This window comes from Bidens hawaiensis, unplaced genomic scaffold, assembly GCF_021521415.1.
Source record: "Bidens hawaiensis isolate Kalapana, Puna unplaced genomic scaffold, B.hawaiensis_p1.1 tig00000636_1, whole genome shotgun sequence".
In the NCBI taxonomy this organism is placed as follows: Eukaryota; Viridiplantae; Streptophyta; class Magnoliopsida; order Asterales; family Asteraceae; genus Bidens; species Bidens hawaiensis.
In genome coordinates, this window is record NW_027491038.1 from 2734139 (window position 1) to 2750982 (window position 16844).

At 38.5% G+C, this 16844-nt stretch overlaps 1 protein-coding gene across 1 annotated transcript; it reads left to right on the forward strand.

The window, feature by feature from the left end:
* Nucleotides 1-2476: 2476 nt before the first annotated feature.
* On the forward strand, nucleotides 2477-3825 carry LOC143529214 (putative aquaporin TIP-type RB7-5A). Its single transcript, XM_077025048.1, has 3 exons — nucleotides 2477-2707; nucleotides 3091-3341; nucleotides 3524-3825. Exons 1-3 carry the CDS (start codon nucleotides 2581-2583, stop codon nucleotides 3746-3748), a joined length of 603 nt encoding a protein of 200 aa, XP_076881163.1. The 5' UTR covers nucleotides 2477-2580; the 3' UTR covers nucleotides 3749-3825.
* The last annotated feature ends 13019 nt before the right edge of the window (nucleotides 3826-16844 follow it).

The following is a 16844-nucleotide window of genomic DNA, read 5'->3' on the forward strand; positions in this document are numbered from 1 at the left end:
CGTGGTGTATGCTTTTTGCAGATGACATTGTGTTAGTTGTTGAAACTAAACATAGCCTCAATACGAGGTTAGAAGAATGGTGTGCAGCTCTAGAGGACAAAGGATTAAGAATTAGTCGCTCGAAGACCGAGTATCTACATTGTGATTTCAGTGGTGCTGGAGACGACGGGGACTCTCAAATCACCATAGAGGGTCAAGTAGTTCCACAAGCTACTAAGTTCAAATACATAGGATCGTTTGTACAAAGAGATGGGAAGATGGACAGTGACGTAACCCATCGCATTCAGGCGGGCTGGTGTAGGTGGAGAGCAGATACAAGGGTTTTGTGTGATAGGAGGTTCCCTACTAAATTAAAAGGGAAATTTTACAGCATCACGGTTAGACCTGGTTTGTTATATGGGACAGACTGTTGGGCCATCAAGAAAACACAAGCGCGTAAATTGGATGTGGCAGAGATGAGGATGCTAAGGTGGATGTGTGGGCATACAAGGTTGGGCAGAATAACAAATGAGGTTTTTAGGGAACAACTAGGAGTTGTTAGTATATGAGAAAAAAAAATAAAAGAGCGGAGATTGAGATGGTATGAACATGTGAAGAGAAGACAGGTAACAACGCCAGTTAGAGCAGTGGAAACTCTCAATGTAGAAGGAATGAGGAGTAGAGGCAGACCCAAATTGACTTGGGATGAGCGTATTAGACAGGATTTACTAGAGTTACACCTCTCTGAGGACATGGTCCACGGCAGGACTTCATGGAGACGTGGGATTAAGGTTAAGGAACCCTAGGGAATGCCACTTTTGAAACTTAGCTTTAGCGTATGGACGTAGACTCTTCTACATTTTAGGGGATTTTGTTTGTGCTTGTTCTTTTGTTGCTATGTCTATTTGGTATCTATGATTTCATATGAGCTGGTATTTGACTACGCCACTTTATCACTATATGTTTTGTTATTTGTACATGTGTATTTGTATGTTGCATGCTTTGGAGCGGGGGGTCTCTTTAGAAGCATCTTCTCTATCCTCATTGATAGAGGTAAGGTCTGCCTACATCACACATTCCCCATACCCTACTAATAGTTTTCACTATTGGTGGAATTACTAGGTACGTTTGTTGTTGTATACTAGGTACTTGTTGTATAGTTAAAAATTGGATTTACTTATGTAAATACTATTTTTAATGTGAATCGTGAAGTGTGAAAAGGGTAATCGTGACACGTGACAAAATGGTCTTTCACACTCAAATTTGGATATACCCGTTTTAAGTTTAAAAAAAATCATAGTTTTATTCAAAAATAATATGTAAAGAGACTTTAATCTACATAAACTTATTAAGAGACTATTATGAAAAAAAAAACATAAACTATATTGATCTTTTATGGTATTTGTCTAAGTTCATATTATAGCAGTTTAATAGCTAGGATAAAAAGATGAATATAAATAATAATATGCTTTTAAATATATATATATATATATATATATATATATATGTTTTTTTTTTATATATTAATATGTATAATTTATTTGTAATAAAACTTTCATGTATATTCATTACATGTTTTTTATAGAAACAATTGAAACTGAAAATTAAACAAGAAAAAAAAAAGAACATTGAAAACCCAACATACGCCACACGTCCTTACGAATCCATTCGCACGGCCTTGCTTCTCAAAAACACATCAGTGATGAGCAGCGCCGGCCTTCGGGGTGGTCGACAGCCACATGCCCGACACCATTTTAGGTCCGAATTTTTTTCTAAAAAAATATGTATTTTTATTAAATACAATATGTATATTTAATGTTTAAGCTTAATTACAAAACCTTTAGCTTGGTATAGTGGCAAAGGTTTATACTCCCAACCAAAAGGTTATGGGTTCTAGTCTCATTTGAGACATTTTTAATCATATTTTTAAACAAAAGTTTTTTACACAACCCAAATTATAAACAATTAAACTCTTATAAAAATTAAATTGTTTAAACCCAACAAAATATTTAAGGCCCCAAAAAAATTTCGCCTTCGGCCCAAAACTTTTTTTACTTTCTCAGAGCCGGCCCTAGTGATGAGCCGCGCATTAGGCCGTCTCATCAGGGGCGGACTCACAACCCCTCAACTTTCTTGACGAACTACATTTACTTTTTTTCTTTGTTATATACATCGGCTACACTTGAACAATTTTTTTCTTAGCACACACTACTCCTCAATTTTTTTTTTAGATTCGCCATTGACACTCTCACCCTTCGTCGCTATGTCATGTTGAAATCACGTGAGCTTTACCTTTAGAAAGCACCTCCCCCAGCTGAAACTTGAATAATTGTCAACAGTTGGGGATTTGCATAAAGATTTCGTTTATGGCTTTATGCTGACTTTCAGAATTTAAAAATGATCAATGATTAATATATTCAATGGACACTCCTGCCTCATTAATCATAGAGATATTTATTCAAGCTGTATGAGCTGTTATTAACTTAAAAGGTAAACAATATAATATTTTTAAAACTTTGAAATAAAACTTTAATCAAAGCATCCACAAATCACAGTTTCAGCAAGTCAACCATTTCATTTCTCCAATAATAGGAATCCAAAATGGTGAAGCTGGCACTTGGTAGCCTTGCTGACTCTTTGAGTGTTGGCTCATTCAAGTCTTATCTAGCCGAATTCATAGCTACACTCATCTTCGTATTCACCGGTGTCGGGTTAGCTATTTCTTATTGTAAATTGGTTTTCTTGTATTAGATCATGTTCAATTTTTTGTCTTATTTTTGAGCTTTGGATTTAATAAAACCATTTGGCTTAAAAACTTATAACTTACACAGGGATCCTTGATTTACTTCAACAAACTTGAAAATAATCATATATAAACTAGTCTAGTAGTCTTTGTGGGTTTATACGCAAATTTTTTAACTATATATTTACCTTAATTTTGAAAATAAAACATTACTCGTATTACTTTTGTTACCATTTTCTTTTTTCTTTTTTTTTCCCAATTTTGTCATGGTCCATTTATTAGTTCACATAAACATAACGAGAACAATCAAAATGACTTTGCATATCAATTTTATTACAAATAATTATTATTTTTTATAAAATTTATAGGTAAATTAACAAGAGATGCAACACCTGACACTACTAGGCTAGTTGCACTAGCAATAGCTCATGCACTTGCTCTGTTAATTGGAGCCACAGTGGCCGCCAACGTCTCACGTGGTAATTTGAATCCGGCAGTCACTTTTGGATTGGCTATTGGTGATAACATCATCATCATAACTGGCGTCTGTTATTGGATTGCCCAATGCCTTGGTTTCATTGTTGCATGCTTTCTTGTGCAGTTTGTTACTCCTAGCATGGTAAGCTTCTTTTCTTTTCATGTATAAAACACATGATTAAAGTTTAAGGTGGTTTAAATATACGTTCTTATAAGACTTTACAAAGCTATCATACATGAGTGGTAATTTACTAAAGTTAATGTACAAACACAACATTTGTGATAAATTCTTGGATCGTTGCTTATATTTTTGGTATTTGGTAGACCGCCCCAACGCATGGAGTTGCATATGATATTAGTGGTCTTCAAGAAGGTGTGATGGAGACCATTATTACTTTTGTTCTAGTCTACATGGCGTACGTCACGACAGATAACCCTAAAAATGGTTTAGTTGGAACAATTGGACCGATCACTATTGGGCTCATTGTCGGAGCTAACATTTTTGTCGGTGGTGTATTAACCCGAATTATCATTACATTAACAATGTAATGCAACCAGTAGATATTTATTTATAACAAATCTCATATATGACTCCAAAAAACATACAAATTTTGACCTAATAAATTGACACACTCGTCTCGTACAAGTATATATTTGCGTTTCACCGTTTAAAGTAGTATAAATTATAAGCTTAGAAAAGTGGTTCAAGTCCAATTAAATGAAATAATTTTGTGTCCTATGGTTCAGGCTCAAGTCTACAAAAATGGGTTTAGAAATGAAACGAAACAGTGACTAATACACTTTAGACAAATGAGGCTAATGATTTCGGTAGAAAGATGTAAAATGGATTATGTGGTAATTAAAGGTCACTGATCTTAGGCTTCTCATTGAGTATAAGTTTGGATCCCAACTTCAAGCCTAACTCTCCACCCTGTAACATGCGTGTCTTCTCTGATGCTACTGAGGTGGGTGCCCCGATGACCATTGGGTCACATGAGGGTTTGCTATCTATTTGGGTAGCATGGATCGTAAGAAAAAAAATTGTATCTCGATCATCCATGGAGTTAGAATACAAAACCCTGGCCGATAGTTGTTGAATTTACTTGGTTACAAGCTAATGTACAAGAACTTGGCGTAAATACCAAATTTGCTCCTAATTAGGTGGTTGTGAAACCATGATAAAATTTACATCGTTTTTTGTTTACAAGATAAACCAATATATAAGGAATGCCTAACCTCAAATACCAGTACCACCAATGCATTTGGATGCCCCGGATGTGGGTGATAGAAAAACTTGACAATCTAGCATGTTTGGAAGAGAAAAATATTGAGGGAAGCAGTGGCGGATCCAGGAATTTTTTTCAGGTGGTGCACTAGTTTTAAATGATTCAATTTCATGGAATCGGGTATAAAATTTTCGGGTCGGTTTGATGATTCGGGTCAGTTCATTACATAATAATGCTTTACGAATGATGGTCGGTGAAAGTCGGTGGTCTGGTATTGGTGTGTGTTGTGGTATGAAGGGAGGAGAGAGCAGAGAGCGGAATCCTGACACTGTTTATAATTTAAACAGTGTATAATTTATTTATTTTTTTTTAATATATAACATCAAATGTTTATACATAAAGTTAAGAAACTATAAATATGATAACACTATTTTGTTTCTTAATACCTCAAAATTTGTTTTAGACCACTAAGGGCGGTATCTGCCATGTCATCATCTTTCAAGTTCCAAAGCATGAAGAAGAGTTGGGACAATTTTGTCAATTGCTTGTATTCCAGCACTCTACAAATATATAAATCAAATATTTCAAATATATACGAAACACTATCTATAATAATATATATAAACGAAAACCTAAAAATCCTACGTGTCGCGATGTGGTTGCTCCCCCTTTTTTTGGAGTCACCAGATTTGCTTGATTTTTAAATGAAGACTTCTCATGCATTGACCCGAATTCATGGGTATGGATCTTACCAAACCCAGATATTCCTTAAACGGGTTATAACATCTCATTAAATAAAAAATTATTCTCACCAAATTTTTGATGTAAAAATCCTATAAAATAGGATATACTAAAAATTAATATCTTATTTATTTTAAAAAAGATATATATATATATATATATATATATATTATTTATATTTAAAAAACAATTTTATAGTAAAAAAAATAAACGGGTCTTGGATCTCCATCAAACCATAAGTATATTATTAACTTTCATAAATATTATTTATAATTAAAAAAAACCAATTTTATAGTAAAAAAATAAACGGGTCTTGGGTCTCATCAAAACCATGTAGCTTTTAAATCGGGTTATAACTTATAACATCTCATTTATTTGTAAAACAATTTATCATCAAACTATAAGTATATTATTAATTTTCATACAATAAATTCAAAATATAAATAAATATTAGAACAAACAATATAAAACCACTCCCGTAATACGAGGGATAAAAATAGTTTGTTTATAAACACTTAAAAGGACTTAGACCTAAATGGTAAGAGTACCCCTTAAACACAATAACCCACATTTATATTTTAGTTTGGCTCAATGTTCAAAATACTTTCGAAGCGTAACATGTTTACGTGATTATACATAATTTCCACCATTATTTACATAATTATACATTTTAGAAACTTTATCGATCTCATATGATTATAAAATGTTATCCAGTCTTCAAAACCCCTTAAAATACTACTCGACTTTTTGTCATGAACTTTACGTGAATCATGACAAACTGACAACCAATCCCCTATTACTCAGTCCAATTTTTAAATACAAAAATGCAACTAAATGGTCATTTACATACCAAATAAACTATAATAGATCATAATTATATTAATCTATTATTTTGACGAAATATTTAATTGCTTGACTAGCAGAGCATGTGTTTAATAGAAAGTTTATATAAGTATGTAAGTATAATTATTTTTGTTGGAAAATAAATATGCTTATGTGCATTCCTGTGGTAAAAAGAATGTGTCTAACATGTCACATATAAACATATACAAAACAGAACAATTTCTCTTTTAAAATGGTATGATAAACCTGCAAATTACTAGATCTCACAATCTATTCCATAAGGCTATGTGTAGTGGAGGGGCTACAAATTGGGGCGTTTTGCGCCGTGTGACGTCCAGTCGGCAAGGGGTGAGAATTTGTTTTTGGGGTGTAATGGTGTAGGGGTTACAATAGTAATATAATAATAATATATATGTATATGTATATATAACACACACACATACTAATATAATAATAATATAATCAAAGTTAAGCAAGGCGACATGCAGAACTCGCCCAACCCACAATTCGCCCAGGGGGGGCGGTGTTCACGCCCCAAATCGCCCACTAGATATGGCCTAATACTATTTCTCTTATCGGGTTGAGTTATAATAAGAAGATTAGTTTTCCTAGAAGGATATGAAATAATCTTGTCCATTCATTTTAAATTTGAATGGTTGATATTTGATTAGAGAGATCATAAAGTGTAAAACAATGTTAAGGGCATAAGAGCATTCACATCACATTCTACATCTCAATCTCTATAATTACACTAAAAAACACTATATTTTCTCTCTCATATATAATTAAATAATATTTTTTTACATCTTTATCATTATCTTTTCTCTATCCTCCCTCACAACCACTTTCAAATATATTAAAAAATAAATAGAGAATAAACAGTGGTTCTCCAAATTTACTTAAAATTTACTCATCTTTTTAAACTTTCTCTCTCCTCTACTCACAACCACTTACCATTCTCTAAAAATTTTTAGAGATTTCCCTCACAAAGGTTTTAGAGGACATGATGTGAATTGTGACAATCGTCAATTTCAGGTTAACTCCGTTAACTCCGTCAATTCAAACTTTAGATCACTGAATCTATAACGCACACCTCATTACATTTAAACTAAGGTTTAAATGACGCTTGACACTTACTACATGTGTAGTCTTTCGGGAATTGCACCGAAACGCAAACGAGTTGACGCAAACGATTAGTGAATAAACAAAAAACGTCAAAACAATAATTATGTGATAATTATGTGTTAGACATATGTGTTACTTGATTATGTTATGTGGAATGCTAAACAAGAAACAAGAACCCAATTAATTAAGCTAGAGATGTAACATTTGGAAGTTTAGGAACTAAAGTGTAACATGTTATTATTATTAATATTATAAAACCCTAACCTCTACTCCCTCTCCCTCTTCCCAAAACCGACGGCCAAACCCCCCCCCCCCTCTCCTCACAATCGGTCACACACACACACACACACACATACCTCTTGGATTTTGATATTGTCTTTCACAATTGAAGCATCCTATATCCGTTTCTAGCCATCTCCTACCTTCCTATTGCTTGTATTGGTGCTTTTGAAGGTATAAATTACAAACCCTAGGTCCGATTTTTCCTATGTATGGTGTTCATATGATTGTTGTTGATTTGATGGTGTATTGATGATGATTTGATAACTAGTTTTGATATTATTGCATGTTAATTGTTGTGTCTTTGAGTTTGAGATCAAATAAAACCCTAACTATGTATGTATGGTGTAATTGATATGCATGGATAGTAGTTATGGTGTCTAGAATGTTATATGAATGATTTGTGGTCCATAGATAGTTAAATTGTTGAGTTTGGATGCAAACAGTTTCTGGACAGATTGTGTTGTTGATGTTTGATTGACTGTAACGGGGTGTAAAAGTGAAAATTGATTGAGATAATTGACACTACAGTAAACTAGGTTGAGTCTAGTTTCTAAAGAATATAAATTTGTAATTTTTGGACGTGTAAAAGTTAACTTTTATGATTTTACAAAAACGTTGTGCAAAGCTGAGTTGTTAGACCTGCTGTTAGGTTGTTTTGTAAATGCTATATCTCATGAACTACGAGACCAATTGGGTTGGTTCCACTTCTGAAAGTTGACTTGTTGAGTTAGGAACCTAACCCAAGTGGTCTTGCATTTATTGGATTTTTCGTTTAACGGGAATTTCAAATAACATTCTGTTGTGCATGAATTTGACTGTTATGAGTTTGCTGTAATGATTTGATTATTGTGAGAAACCTATGTTAAATAAAAATATAATAAAATATGTTCTGGAAACCTAGGACATATATGCTTTTGTGATGATTTTTGGTAAATTAATTGTGATGCTATGATCGGTGGGATAGACTAGTTTTTCAAGTAGAAATTCTGTCGTTAAGAAACTAGTTGATGAATTTTGTGAAAGTTGCATGAAACAACGTAATTGCTAATTTATTATCGTGTTTTGACCAAATTGCCCTTGAGGGGAATGATTGCTAATTAATTGTCGTGTTTTGACCAAAATGCCCTTGCGGGGAATAATTGCTAATTGATTGTCATGATTTGACCAAATTGCCCTCGTGGGGAATAATTGCTAGTTAATTGTTATGTGTTGACCAAATTGCCCTTACGGGGAGTAATTGCTAGTGATGTACATTATGAATACATGACACGTAAATAATTGCTCACACATGTGACGTATCACAAATACACTTGTTAAAGTCACACACGATTCACAAACGAAACACGAAACATGTTGTGTGCATAGGTATTATGTGCCGGGTCTAGAGACTCGATAATATTCCGACACTTAGAAAAATCTCTTTGTTGTTTTAGAACGCTAGAGAGAGTTTTTCTGTGACGCGCATTTTGGTGAATTATTTTGGGAATACTTCGCAAACAGTGAGTTTCACTTACCCCTTTAAACTGTTTTAAACGCTTTTCACTTGGGGAGATAACATACTCCGATAAACGCATTTAAGATTTTGTTAGTAAATTATATATCACTTGTAAAGGCTAAGTGGCAAACGAAACATTTGAAGTCCTACACATCGAACCGGTTAATATTTGGAATAGCGAGTCACTGTTGAGTAGTACTACTGGTTTTGACAAACCCCACCCAACGCTAAACTCGACTGGAGGTCGAGCGGGTGTAATTTTGGCTAACACGTACCATGGTCTGGATGACCTGGTGACAAGGCACTTGATAAACAGTCAGCTTCGGTGTCGAACACTTAGTAATACTTGTTGTATAGGCTAGCTGCCTATCGATATATAATTGATTTAACACTATCTGGTAACGCTTAACGCAAAACGCTTAACGCAAAACGCTTAACGCAAAACGCTGAACGCAAAACGCTAAACGCTTTATTTTATACAAACTTGTGAACTCACCAACCCCGTGTTGACACTTTTAGTATGTTATTCTCAGGTAGCCGAGGCGGGCGCGCGGTATAGGATCATGCATGGTTTTTGAACATTCTGATATGCAAACATGTTTTAACTATTATTACTTGGGTTTTTAAGTCGTCCTGCGTGACGCAACATTGGTTTCTATGGTTTTACGCTTCCGCATTTAATTACTCGTAAACGTTTTCATGGTTTTAAAACTTTGTTTTTATGGTTTGATTATAACTGATGATTCCGATCCTGTTAGTTCACACCCTCTGACGGTAAAACTCCGTTAGTGGAATTTGAGGGTGTGATAGATTGGTATCAGATCCATTGGTTATAGCGAACTAGAAGCTGCATGCATACTAGACTATAACCGCGACGACCCATTAGTTATAATGATACGCACTGCATATGTTTGTGTTGTCTTTGTAATCTTATCTCTTTACCTCTTTCACTCATACGCGCGCATACACGGCTTACCTGTAGGGATGTCGACGCCACCCTCATCATCATCCGATTCGATGACTCATGCTCACGGGAAGGAACCGCAGTTACCTACCGCATCGCCACCCCGAGTAGTCCCGGAACTCGAAGCTCCCGTACCGAAGAGGTATCGCTTATCCAGAGGCATGTACGAAAACGAAGTTAGCTGGGATTGGTACCCTAATATGATCAGACGTATGATCTATCGTGAACAAGTTCCCCCGTTACCACCCCCGAACCATCCTGCTTACCCCAACACCCTACCACCCATAACCGAACCTGTAGAGCGAGTTCTCGCAGCTGTTGTTTCATGCTTGGAGCGTGACGTGGGTTACATGCGCTATACGAGAGCGAACGTTTCCGGACTGTTAAAAGACGGAACCGAGACTAAGGAGGAAATTGCCCGCATGGCAGCGACCATGAAGGAAATGCAGGAGGCTAGTGATCAACAGATGAAGATTATGAGAAAGATGCAAGCCGAAATAATAGACTTGCAAGAGCAACTCCAATTAGCAAGGACCCGAACCGAGATAGCTCTAGAGCGTTGCGATGTCTTACAAATTCAGATTGCTCAGAACGCAGCCGAACCTGAGGCAGAGCCTGAGGCCGAGCCTGAGGCAGAGCCTGAAGAGGAACCTGAAGAAGATCCCGAAGAGGAACCTGAGGAGGATCCCGAGGAGGAACCTGAAGAAGAACCGGAGGAAGAACCGGCTGAGGAGGAGGCACACTCAGAGGTGTCCTCAGATGATGAAATCTAGTGATGATAACACCTACATGAAGGGGTTGTCTCCATCCAAACTATTATTTTTCTATGATATTAAGGATTGGTTTTGAATACTTTGTAGCGAATACAATGGTTTTAATCATGAATTATTATTTGGATAAATATATGATTGTGATGTGATGTTTGCTTCTTATTTCTTTCTTACCTATCTTTTTATTACGTGTATGGTGTGTTGCATATGAAAGAAAAATTCATGTTTAACATTTTATACTGTGATTCTAGGAAATGGCAGGAAGAAACGCTGGACACGGACGTGGTAACATCAACCTGACTGCAGCAGAACTCCAAACTCTGCTGAACGACCATGCGGCGGCCGCTCTAGCCGCACATGTACAGAACCAGGCTGGAGGTCCAATTGGAACGTGTACCTTCAAGAATTACCTTGACTGCAAGCCCAGTACGTTTAAAGGCACTGAGGGAGCTATAGGCTTCCTGCGTTGGGCTGAGAAGGCCGAGTCGGCATTTGAGATGTGTAATTGTCCCCCTGCCAGTAGAGTCAAATTTGCTGCTGGAACACTTGAAGTTTCTGCCCTCACTTGGTGGAATTCGAACGTACAGATTCTTGGATTGGAACTAGCTAACGCGATGAACTTGGAGGAGTTCAAAAACATGATGCGAGAAGAGTACTGTCCAAGAGAGGAGATTGCAAAGTTGGAGTCAGAATTTTGGTCATTGAAGATGGTGGGTTCGGAAATCGAAGCCTACACTACCCGTTCTCACGAGTTGGCTGTGATGTGTCCACGGATGGTAGACCCGCCGAGTAAGAGGATTGAAATGTATATTGATGGGTTGGCACCGCAAATTCAGGGCATGGTAATGTCTTCCAGACCAACCACGATCCAACAAGCGATCCGGTTAGCTCACAAACTAACGGATCAAGCAGTGACCCAAGGTGCGCTACCACCTAGGGGTTCAACCACTAAAGCCCGTGACAACCCGAGTGCTGACAACAACAGCAACAACCCGAGCAGCGGAAAGAGAAAGTTTGACAACACCAGATCCTCATCCTCGAACCCCCCACAGCAACAACACTACCGTAAGCCCGAACTCACTCGGGGCTTTAACAATCAGGGTCACAACAACAATAACAACGGTAGCGGGCAGGGTTCGAGCGGCTATGCTGGGAAGTACCCAAAGTGCAACAGGTGTAACTATCATCATGCTGGCCCGTGTGACCGCGTCAAGTGTCTGAGATGCAGAAAGATGGGTCACCAGGCAAAGGAATGTAGAGGAGACCTTGCGGCAAAGGGTGCTCCTAAACCACCTATGACGACGAAGGGATGTTTCGAATGTGGGCAGGAAGGTCATTTCAGGAAAGATTGTCCCAAGCTGAAACAGAACGACAACAATGGAGGTAATGGAAGTGGCAGTGGTGGTGGAAACAATGGTAAAGGAAGAGCTTTTGTTATTGGGTCGGGTCAAGCCCGCAATGATCCGTACGTGGTGACTGGTAAGTTCCCTGTGAACGATTGTTTTGCTTCTGTATTGTTTGACACTGGAGCTGATAGGAGTTTTGTGTCGAAAGCCTTTAGTTAACTCTTAGACCTAACTCCAACCCCGTTAGACGCTAAGTTTCCTGTTGAATTAGCTGACGGTAAGACTATAGTAACGACTCATGTACTTGCGGGATGTAAGTTAAAACTGGCAGGTCATGTCTTTGATATCGACCTTATTCCTTTTACGCTTAGTAGTTTCGATGTCGTGGTCGGCATGGACTGGTTATCCGAGAACCGAGCGGAGATTATATGTCACGACAAGATAGTCCACATTACTACCCCTTCCGGCGAGATCGTTTCGATCCGGGGCGAGAGAAGCGGCATGACCACCAGCGTCATTACCCTCATGAAGGCGCAGAAGTATCTACGAAAGGATCATCCGGCAATTTTGGCGCATATTGTTGAGAAACCCGCGGAGGAGAAGCGAATTGAAGATATACCGATTGTGCGAGATTTTCCGGAAGTCTTCCCGGAGGATTTGCCTAGACTCCCTCCTATTCGTCAAGTCGAATTCCAAATCGAGTTGACACCCGGTGCAACACCCATAGCACGAGCCCCGTATCGGCTCGCACCGGCGGAGCTTCAGGAACTGTCCACTCAGTTGCAAGATTTGTTGGATAAGGGTTTTATCCGACCTAGCTCATCGCCATGGGGAGCCCCTGTCTTATTTGTCAGAAAGAAGGACGGGACTTTCCGAATGTGTATCGACTACCGGGAGTTGAACAAGGTGACGGTCAAGAACCGTTATCCTTTACCCCGAATTGATGATTTGTTTGACCAGCTTCAAGGATCGAGTTACTACTCGAAGATCGATCTGCGGTCTGGTTACCATCAATTAAGAGTGCGCGAGGAAGATATTTCAAAGACGGCTTTCAGAACACGGTATGGTCACTTTGAGTTTTCGGTTATTCCTTTTGGTCTAACCAATGCACCAGCCGTATTTATGGATCTCATGAATCGAGTATGCAAGGCGTACCTCGACAAGTTTGTGATTGTGTTTATTGATAATATTCTCGTCTACTCCAAGGATAAGGCTGACCATGAGGAACACTTAAGGGTAATTCTGGAATTATTGAAGAAGGAACAACTGTACGCAAAACTCTCGAAATGCGAATCTTGGCTTCGCGAGGTTCACTTTTTAGGACATGTGATCAACGAGAATGGTATCCATGTCGATCCCGGTAAGGTAGAGGCCATCAAAAACTGGGAAGCACCTAAGACCCCGACTGAGGTGCGGCAATTCCTAGGACTGGCCGGCTACTACCGGCGTTTCATTGAAGGATTTTCAAAGATTGCCCGACCCCTCACCGCTTTGACTCACAAGGGTATTAAGTACAATTGGGGTGACGCGCAAGAATCCGCTTTTCAACTGTTGAAAACCAAACTCTGTAGCGCCCCTATTTTAGCCCTCCCCGAGGGAACAGAGAATTTTGAGGTACATTGTGACGCATCGATACAAGGTCTCGGTTGTGTGCTGATGCAACTCAAGAAGGTTATAGCCTATGCCTCTCGACAACTATGGATTCACGAGAAGAACTACACGACCCATGATTTGGAACTCGGAGCTGTGGTGTTTGCCCTTAAGATATGGAGACATTACTTGTACGGTACCAAGTTTACCATTTACACCGACCACAAGAGTCTCCAACATATCTACGATCTGAAGGAGCTGAACATGCGACAGCGTCGTTGGGTCGAGCTGCTTAAGGATTATGATTGTGCCATCAAGTACCACCCTGGCAAGGCCAATGTAGTGGCCAACGCTCTCAGCAGGAAAGAAACTGATAAACCCAGGCGAGTGCGATCATTGCAACTCACGATTCATGCCAACTTACCCGATCAAATTCGCGAGGCGCAACTCGAAGCTTTGAAAGATGATAATCTTCCATCAGAACTCATGCGGGGCATGAACAAGCAACTTGAAACCAAATCGGACGGGGTCCGATATTTTGAGAACCGGATTTGGGTTCCACGATACGGAGAGTTGAGAACTCTAGTGATGGACGAAGCACACAAGTCCCGATATTCTATCCACCCTGGCTCAGATAAGATGTACCATGACTTAAAGACACTTTACTGGTGGCCGAACATGAAAGCCGACATTGCCACCTACGTGAGCAAATGCTTGACTTGCGCCCGAGTCAAAATAGAATACCAGAAACCATCTGGCCTACTACAATAACCGGAACTTCCAATGTGGAAATGGGAACACATTTCATTGGACTTCATCACGGGATTACCTAAGACACCGACGGGATGCGATACCATCTGGGTGATCGTTGACCGGTTGACTAAGTCGGCACACTTCTTAGCGATTAAGGAATCGGACAAAATGGAAAGACTGACTCGCGTTTACATGAAAGAAGTGGTGTCTAGACACGGAGTGCCTGTCTCAATTATTTCCGATCGAGATTCCCGTTTCACTTCGCACTTTTGGAAGTCACTACAGAGCGCACTAGGCACCCGTCTTGATATGAGCACAGCATACCATCCTCAAACGGATGGGAAAAGTGAACGAACTATTCAGACCTTAGAGGACATGATGCGTGCCTGTGTGTTGGATTTCGGAAAAAGTTGGGAACCTCACTTACCTTTGGTAGAGTTTTCGTATAATAACAGCTACCACGCAAGTATTAAAGCAGCGCCGTTTGAAGCACTGTACGGACGGAAGTGTCGATCACCTCTCTGCTGGGCAGAGGTGGGTGACAGCCAAATCACTGGTCCAGAACTGGTACTCGAAACTTCGGAAAAGATTGTTAAATCCGAAATCGCATGGCAGCAACACGAGATCGCCAAAAGAGTTACGCCGACAAGCGCCGAAAACCTCTCGAATTTCAAGTGAACGATCGAGTGTTACTCAAAGTCTCACCTTGGAAAGGTGAGGTTCGCTTTGGAAAGCGAAACAAACTCAACCCACGATATGTTGGTCCTTACCGGATAACGGAATGCGTTGGTCCAGTGGCGTACCGGCTGGACTTACCAGCGGAACTCAGCAGTGTACACAATGTTTTTCACGTATCGAATTTAAAGAAATGCCTATCCGATGAAACTCAAGTAGTACCTTTGGATGAACTGCAAGTTGATGAACAGTTACGCTTCATTGAAGAACCAGTTGAGGTTTTGGGTTGGGAAACCAAAACGCTCAAGCACAGCAAAATTCCAATTGTTAAGGTTCGTTTCACAATTGAAGCATCATATATCCGTTTCTAGCCATCTCCTACCTTCCTATTGCTTGTATTGGTGCTTTTGAAGGTATAAATTACAAACCCTAGGTCCGATTTTTCCTATGTATGGTGTTCATATGATTGTTGTTGATTTGATGGTGTATTGATGATGATTTGATAACTAGTTTTGATATTATTGCATGTTAATTGTTGAGTCTTTGAGTTTGAGATCAAATAAAACCCTAACTATGTATGTATGGTGTAATTGATATGCATGGATAGTAGTTATGGTGTTTAGAATGTTATATGAATGATTTGTGGTCCATAGATAGTTAAATTGTTGAGTTTGGATGCAAACAGTTTCTGGACAGATTGTGTTGTTGATGTTTGATTGACTGTAACGGGGTTTAAAAGTGAAAATTGATTGAGATAATTGATACTACAGTAAACTAGGTTGAGTCTAGTTTCTAAAGAATATAAATTTGCAATTTTTGGACGTGTAAAAGTTAACTTTTATGATTTTACAAAAACGTTGTGCAAAGCTGAGTTGTTAGACCTGCTGTTAGGTTGTTTTGTAAATGCTATATCTCATGAACTACGAGACCAATTGGGTTGGTTCCACTTCTGAAAGTTGACTTGTTGAGTTAGGAACCTAACCCAAGTGGTCTTGCATTTATTGGATTTTTCCTTTAACGGGAATTTCAAATAAAATTCTGTTGCGCATGAATTTGACTGTTATGAGTTTGCTGTAATGATTTGATTATTGTGAGAAACCTATGTGGAATAAAAATATAATAAAATATGTTCTGGAAACCTAGGACATATATGCTTTTGTGATGATTTTTGGTAAATTAATTGTGATGCTATGATCGGTGGGATAGACTAGTTTTTCAAGTAGAAATTCTGTCGTTAAGAAACTAGTTGCTGAATTTTGTGAAAGTTGCATGAAACAACGTGATTGCTAATTTATTATCGTGTTTTGACCAAATTGCCCTTGAGGGGAATGATTGCTAATTAATTGTCGTGTTTTGACCAAAATGCCCTTGCGGGGAACAATTGCTAATTGATTGTCATGATTTGACCAAATTGCCCTCGTGGGGAATAATTGCTAGTTAATTGTTATGTGTTGACCAAATTGCCCTTACGGGGAGTAATTGCTAGTGATGTACATTATGAATACATGACACGTAAATAATTGCTCACACATGTAACGTATCACAAATACACTTGTTAAAGTCACACACGATTCACAAACGAAACACGAAACATGTTGTGTGCATAGGTATTATGTGCCGGGTCTAGAGACTCGATAATATTCCGACACTTAGAAAAATCTCTTTGTTGCTTTCGAACGCTAAAGAGAGTTTTTCTGTGACGCGCATCTTGGTGAATTATTTTGGGAATACTTCGCAAACAGTGAGTTTCACTTACCCCTTTAAACTGTTTTAAACGCTTTTCACTTGGGGAGATAACATACTCCGATAAACGCATTTAAGATTTTGTTAGTAAA